This window comes from Fulmarus glacialis, unplaced genomic scaffold (assembly GCF_000690835.1).
Source record: "Fulmarus glacialis isolate BGI_N327 unplaced genomic scaffold, ASM69083v1 Scaffold40440, whole genome shotgun sequence".
NCBI lineage: Eukaryota > Metazoa > Chordata > Aves > Procellariiformes > Procellariidae > Fulmarus > Fulmarus glacialis.
In genome coordinates, this window is record NW_009186556.1 from 1 (window position 1) to 7491 (window position 7491).

A 7491-nucleotide genomic window follows, 5' to 3' on the forward strand; every position below is an offset into this window, starting at 1 on the left:
GTTTTTTCCCCAGTCACCTCTCTGGCCCCAGGGAACCAGCCTGGCCCCCGAGCCCTCTTTTTCCCACCCCGAGGCTCCGCTCTGTTCGAGGCTCTGGCCGAGGAGAGTTACCCTGGAGACAGTCAGGGCGGGGACCTGCAACTTTGCCCAAAACTTGCAACTTTGCCCAAAATCCTCATGGGCCTGTGGGAGCTCTGGGCTCTGGGTTGGCTTAGCCAGTCCTGAGGGCCTTTGGTCCAAAGGGAATGTGGCTGCGCTGGTTAGTGCCTCAGCACAGAGCTGTCTGTATGGCGCTCTAGTGTGTCTTGTTTGGTCTTGTCTCTGGTCGGGAGCATCCAGCTCCTTCCCTTCTTGTGCTGCTCGCGGATTTGTTTCTGTTTTTACAGGGAAGTTTTCAAAGCCAAACATCGTCAGACAGGCAAGAAAGTAGCGCTGAAGAAAGTATTGATGGAAAATGAGAAGGAGGGGGTAAGTGTAGGAGCGTGGCTGGACTGTGTTTGGGAAGGTCTGGATTATGGGGTTCATAGGTGAAAGCTAATCTTTCGGACAGCAGAGATGCATTTTCACTCCGTTCTTTAACGATATTTACTGTTATAACATGCCAGATCTTGAACCTGTAAGGGTGTGGACAGGATCCCACCCCTGTGGCCTTTTTCCTCTCCTACTGATACTGTGATAATGTTGGGTCTTGTGGTTGCCCTGCCAAAGTGTGGGGCCTGTTACCACCTTCTCAACTGCAAAGTGTGGTGCAGTAGCTGTGTGGTGCACTAGCAGTGTGGTGATTGGGCTGTGTGGGATGGCTGCTGGGAGGTGATACTGCCCATGCCTGGGAGGTGATACTACCCTCGCATTCCTCCTCCTGTGCAAAACCCCGTAGCCCCTGGCGCGGGGCACCACACTGGCTGTCGTTCATGGAGGAACCGGGTGACGCATGAAAGGCACATACTCAGGGGTGTGCAGAGATGGGACAAACTGAGGAGAGAGTAACAGGGTAAACGGCGCAGGCAGCAGCCAGGGATGCTGCTCTGCAGCTCGAGCCGGCCTGTACCACGTCCTGTTATAAACGTGCAAAGTGGGGAGAGGAGGGAGGGGTGTCTGCGTGCTGGTCTCGGCACCACCCAAACACCGCTGTCTCGTGGCAGAATCTCTCTCACCAATGGTGGCCTGATGGTGAATACATTTTGGCAATCCCGGTGTTGGTGTTCTGTTTTAAAGCTTGGATTGCCCTTCAGCGACTTGTCACGGTGCTGTTTGAGCAGGTCCCCTGCCAAGCTGCTGCAGTCACATCTCTCCTGTTCTCTAGGCAGAGGTGGCCTGGTCTCCTGCGCTCCTAATCCCTGTCCTCTCTTTCTCCTTTCCAGTTCCCCATCACAGCCTTGCGAGAGATTAAAATCCTCCAGCTGCTCAAACATGAGAACGTGGTGAACCTCATCGAAATCTGCAGGACCAAAGGTAGCTTGCGGGGGTCTCTCTTGCGCTGGCTGTTGGTTTTCTTTCTGCCCTCATTCGCTGCTGAGCAGGCTCATGTTTTGTGCTGGGAGTGAGGTCCTCTAGCTGAGCACGGGCCTCTGTTCCTGCCTGTGATGTGGGGTGACGGTACACTCATCTTGGAAAACAGTTTCTAAATGAGTTAGGACATTGCTGCAGCCTGGCTGGAAAAAGCTGTTGTCAGTCCTGCTAGGATATGCCTGTGGTGTGGCGGTGAATCCTGCCGTGTTGGAAAACTCCTGTCTGAGAGGCTTTAAATAAACCAATGCTGGAGAGATTTTGAAGCAGAGGGTTCTCGGCCCGGAGCTGATCTTGTGGCTGTGCACAGCCGGTTCCCTGGCAGGAGCTGGAACCGTCCCTCTCAGTTGGCTTATGATGGTTTGTGGCAGCTCTGAGCTGATGACACAGCTCCAGCTGGAGACTCGCTCGGCATCTCTTTCTGTGGGTGACAGTAACCGCTCGTGCTGCGAGAGCTGGGACTCCACACGGGGATCTGAGCTGCGCTTCCACCTCGTGCAGCGTGCCTCTGCTGCGTGACTGGCATGCTCAGTGCACCTGGCCTGGCTCTGTTTCCAGTGAAATTGCTTTAAAACGTTTGCTGGTTTTTATATATCATTCTCTTATACAGATTTGTACTGGAAAAACAGTTCTGAAAATGACAGTTGATGTTAAAGCCTGCCATTCTCTAGTCAGTCATTTCAGTTAAATAAAAATGAAAGTGGCATGTATCTGGTGATGGTGTTTTTTAAAAAGTCCAGTCATTGAACTGATAGAAATCCCTGGCCTAGGACTGGGAACTTGAAGTTACTCCAGTACTCCACTGCATGTAGATTATTGTTTGAATAGGTATGAGTAGAAACACTGACAAAAGTTAATTTTTAATTCATTGTTTGATTGAACGAGTTGTGATGATGGCATGTCTGGCATACCTAAGGTAAATATTTTGCAGGCATGTCAATTGTTTGAGTTTTGTTTGAATTCTGGTTTTCACCCGAATCCACCTTGACCTCAGTTTCCAGTAAAGTAGAAATGTTGCATCTACTGTTCTCAAACTTGAAGTTTTTCTGTTTTTACGTTGGAAAGGTGCGGTAAGGGCTGTATCAGTGTAAGGAACTGCAAACCTAGTCTAGCAGGCACCCTCCTGGCTGGCAGAGGAGGGTGGTGTGTTTCCGTGTGGGCTGAGCTTAGCTGTCATTTTCCGGTTGGAGTTGCTGATCAAGAGGTTTTGCTGATTACAGCTGATGAAAATCAGCCTTTCTTTTTAGTAATGTTTTGCATATGTGCTCTAGGCACAAGATTGAAATCGATTGCTTCATTTGAGGTTTTCTGTTGTTGACTTTAAATTGCAATTGGAGTTGGGAGTTTTAAATCATTTTGGTCGAGATCAGTCCGTTTTCGTAGATACTATTTAAGGTTGCAGAAAACCTCACTTTCTAATGATGTATTAGACAGATTTTCTCTGTTTCTGCATTTTTCCTGGGGCTGTCTTTGCAGGTGCCTGCCTCCTTTATCGCTGATGCAATCAGTGATAGTGCTCCTCTGGCAGCTAGCGGTATGCGCACCTACCGGCCACAGCTCGCAGGGAGGAAACCCCACAGCCGTTATGTGCACAGAACAACACAAAATGAAGTTTTCAAAGATTTTCATGCCCTTTCCTTGTCTGTCTGATGACATTCACTACTCCGATCCTCATCCCCTATTCTTCCGTTGCTAGTTGTGCCGTCTCAGTGCCTCTTTATGAAGGATCTTGAAGCCTCCAGGCTGTCTCTGGTTCTCTGTGTTCCTGTGCTCTGAGGTTTTGTCTAGTGAGCGTTGTATGAGCAGCAGGGTGGCAGGAGGAGCTGTGATGGGGCTAAGGGTCCCTCGCTGAGAGTCCCTCCTTGCCTCTCCTGTAGCCTCTCCATACAACCGCTGCAAAGGCAGTATCTACCTTGTGTTTGACTTCTGCGAGCACGACCTGGCTGGCCTTCTCAGCAATGCCCACGTCAAGTTCACGCTCTCAGAGATCAAGAAAGTTATGCAGATGCTATTGAATGGACTTTACTACATCCACAGGAACAAGGTAATGGGCCACATCCGTGCCATGCTCTGAGGTCACCCTGCTGTCTGTGGCCTTGCAAGGGTGTCTTAGCACAGGCTGGAGGGAAATCCTTCCTTGTCCTCCGCCTCCGGAGTACGAGTGCCCTGCTGGCATCAGGTGCCCAAGGAGGATACCTTAATGGCTTAACCTTTCGATGTCTGTCCTCGTACAGATCTTGCATCGAGACATGAAAGCTGCGAATGTCCTGATCACACGGGATGGAGTCCTGAAGCTTGCGGACTTCGGGTTGGCTCGAGCTTTCAGCCTGGCTAAGAACAGCCAGCCGAACCGCTACACCAACCGGGTGGTGACTCTGTGGTATCGGCCGCCAGAGCTGCTCCTAGGTAGGAGGTGATGGGCTCTGCTGGCTTCTCTGCCCTTCTCATTCCCCCGGGTGACTAACAAGGCATCTCCGTTTAGGGGAGCGGGACTACGGTCCCCCCATTGACCTCTGGGGCGGAGGCTGCATCATGGCAGAGATGTGGACCCGCAGCCCCATCATGCAGGGGAACACAGAGCAGCACCAGCTCACCCTCATCAGCCAGCTCTGTGGATCCATCACGCCAGAGGTGAGGGCAAGAGCACGGGCAAGCTGCGGAGGGCGGGAGGAGAGCTGCAAAGCAGGTGGTGTGGGCAGGGACCAGGGCCGGGCACTCCTGGGCCTCTTCCCTGCTGTGTGCGCTGCCTGCTGCACGTTCCTGGCACTGGAGCGTGCCCGCTGCTGGCAGGGAGGCTGGGGAAGCTCCTGCAAATGCTATTTGCCTCCTGGGAGCCGAGTGCACAGTGGGACGCTGTACTTTCCTTGCTGCTCTGTGTAAACTACAGCTGCAATGTTACTTGTGTTCAACCTCCTAAACATAAGCCTCCCAGACCTCCTTCGGGAGGGGCGAGGTGTGTCCTTGTTTTTGAGCACAGAGAGGGTGCTGGCTGCTCCGAGCGTGAAAGAACAGAACATTACGCGTAGGAATCTGTTCTAGTCTGTGTTTGGGGGTTGTGTCTCAGATAAACACCCTCTGAATTTCTGCTTAAAGAAGGGTATTTTGGTTTGTGTTGAGGGGTTTGTCTCAGGTGCTTTGCACTGGTCACCTTGAAAAGCGACTTTAATTCTGGCTTGTGATTTGTGGCATCAGCTCGGCCCTGGTGTGAGCACTCAGCCCTTTCTCAGCTCCTTATTTAACGGCAGCTTGTCCTGCCCTCTTGTGGGGGATCGAGCTGAGGGATCTCTTGGCCAGGGCTGTAATCTAGGGGGTGTGATGGGCGGGTGGTTGTGCAGGCAGCTGCAGAGGCCCGATGCCTCTGTTACATACATTATGTACATACATTGAAGGTGCTTTCTTTTGTATGTAAATACCTGCTGTGGTCTCTCCCAGATCAGGGCTGAGATAAGTGCTGGTGATTGCAGCAGGCTTTGCTTTCTAAGGATAAAAGGTACCACATACATCCAGGTGATATTTAGCAATAAGTTTTGTCGTTTTACCTTTCTGGATGTTGTAGCTGGCCTGAGCCGTGCTCTCTAGTAGCTCTTTTGTAGGAGAACCAGAAATCCTGGAGCGTCCTGCTTGCTGTTCCCACACCAGGAGGACTCTGTCCTGACTTGTCCTCCTGGCTCCTTTAGTGCACTCTTTAGTGCCTCCTTCATGCTGTGGGAACAAGGTCTGCCGGCTTGGAGGTTATAAAATAGCATTGTTCTCTCAGCAGACCTCGCCCCGGTTTGCCTGAGGGTGTTAGCATCAAAAATGGCTTGCCCTCTCCTTTCCCTAACTATTTCTTCCCAACCCTTCCTGTCTGCTCCTTCTAGGTTTGGCCGAACGTGGATCAATACGAGCTGTACCAGAAGCTGGATCTCCCCAAGGGCCAGAAGCGCAAGGTGAAGGATCGCCTGAAAGCCTACGTTAAAGACCCCTACGCACTCGACCTCATTGACAAGCTGCTGGTGCTGGATCCTGCCCAGCGGATTGACAGCGATGATGCGCTGAACCACGACTTCTTCTGGTCAGACCCCATGCCCTCGGACCTCAAAAACATGCTGTCCACTCACAACCAGTCCATGTTCGAGTACCTGGCCCCACCGCGCAGGCGGGGTGGGCACATGCCCCAGCAGCCAGCTAACCAGGGCAGGAACCCGGCTGCCACCAACCAAACTGAATTCGACAGGGTATTTTGAGCGGGGGCTTCCCCAGCGGGGTCCTGGCTGGGCTACTCCGCAGGTTGCATTGAGTGGGGATGTCCCGGCGAGGTCTTTCCGTCTGGGAAAGGACTTTCTTCAAGGCGAAGTGCCTGCTGGCTTTAACCGAGCTCTGCTGTTTCCTCTCCTTGTGCAGCAGCTCAGCCACCCCGCAGCTGCGTGACTGGGGAGGTGATGCCTGCGAGCCCGGGGTTTTTTCTCTGCAGCTTTGGCACAGAGCCTGTGTCCCCCCTGCAACAGTCTGTATTGGTTATGTTAATCTTGCGGATCGATTGTTACGGACCTGGTGATGGAGAAAATGGCTCTGTCAGTGCTGGGGCTCTTGGCAAACGGTGCTGTGATCGGCAGGACTGGGAGTAGCTGCCCTGGACCAAACTGGGCTCTGCTGGGAGATGTCTCAGCTCTCTCAGTTGGTCATAGCTCCTGCACAGCGTATCCTTTGAACACTGAAGCGTTGATGTAGGACGAGACAGGTGCTTCTGAGTAATGCGGAGGTGTCGTGGGGAAGGCAGTCACTCCAGACAGCCTGACTAACTCTCACTGGAGTTTGGGTTCTAGCCTAGAAAGGGTCTTACTGGGCAAACCAGAGGGGTGGCTGGCAGAGCTGGTTGCTTCATACAGCCAGGATTTACAATGGGAATCTTTGGCCACTGTAACAGCACGCGGCGTCCACGCTTTCTTCATTGCAAACTGCAATTAGGAGTCTTGTCGGACACACCCAGCCTGCTGCGTGCTTTCCCCGTAGCGCTGGCTGTGGCAGGAGTTTGGATGGGGAAGGGAGTTGCGAGTGCTGGCCTCAGCCTGGGCTGAGACCTGCCATCCTGCTTTCTGCGGGGATCTCATGGTGGTGTGGCAGTGTTGGGAACACTGTGCTGGGAGCAGGGTGACTCTTTAAACACTCGCATGTCCACTCCTCTGTCCTGGAGCTCTTTGCACGAGTCTAGAGCAAGACCGCTGCATTCCCCGGGTGCAGCGACCAGCCCGAAGCACTGTGGTGGTGTCTGCACACCTTCTGCCAGAGCTTGTCGGGACCGACTTGTACAGAGCAAATGTTCCTTCAGAGCCTGCTGCAGCGGAGCCGCTCGCTGAACACTTTGTCTTCCATGGCTGTCAGCTGCAGCTGGCCATCTTCTTGGTGAGCCCCGTGGATCCCAAGACTTTCAAACAAATAACATGTACGAAATGCAGCGCGTGATAACCTTTGGCATTTGGTAGGTTGTCCGTTAACTAGACTAATGGCAAAAGCCACGTCGGTAGCATAAGGTCTCGGGGGGAGGAAGCGGTGGTGAGCGGGACCGTTCTCAGGACAGAAAGTGAGGATGATAAAGGACGTGTACAAGGTAAATCTCTCTTGGTGTGGGGCTCCGAAACAGCGCCTGGTTGGGGAGACTTGGTTTCTTTGGAAAAAATGAAGTTGCAAGCAATAAGCCAGTTGACTTCTGCCGCTTGTGAATAAACACGGTCCTGTCCCAAACTGACCTTGTGTCACTTTTGCCTCAACGGAGAAAGCAGCCAGAGTGCTGTAAAAAAGCACCTCTGTGATCTGTGAGGACAGGCACTCAGGTTTGGGTTTGGACAGCGTAAGTCCCCTCGCCGCTGCTCCCCTCCTGGGGGTCCCTGGCTCTGTCTGTTCCGGTGCTGTTAACGGGAAGGAGGGAGGCTCAGTGCAATTAGCGCTGCAGTGGATTAACGCAGCGGCACGGGTAGCATGGGCAGAGGAGGCTGTTGGGGGCGGCCC

The 7491-nt window shown here is 52.9% G+C and overlaps 1 protein-coding gene across 1 annotated transcript; it reads left to right on the top strand.

Moving 5' to 3' along the window:
- Positions 1-386: 386 nt before the first annotated feature.
- Positions 387-5911, top strand: CDK9 (cyclin-dependent kinase 9; the record flags this gene model as incomplete). Its single annotated transcript, XM_009588196.1, has 6 exons — positions 387-468; positions 1362-1452; positions 3384-3550; positions 3741-3912; positions 3989-4137; positions 5367-5911. Coding segments are annotated over 6 exons (1027 nt in total), but the record flags the coding sequence as incomplete, so codon positions are not given.
- Between the last annotated feature and the right edge of the window lie 1580 nt (positions 5912-7491).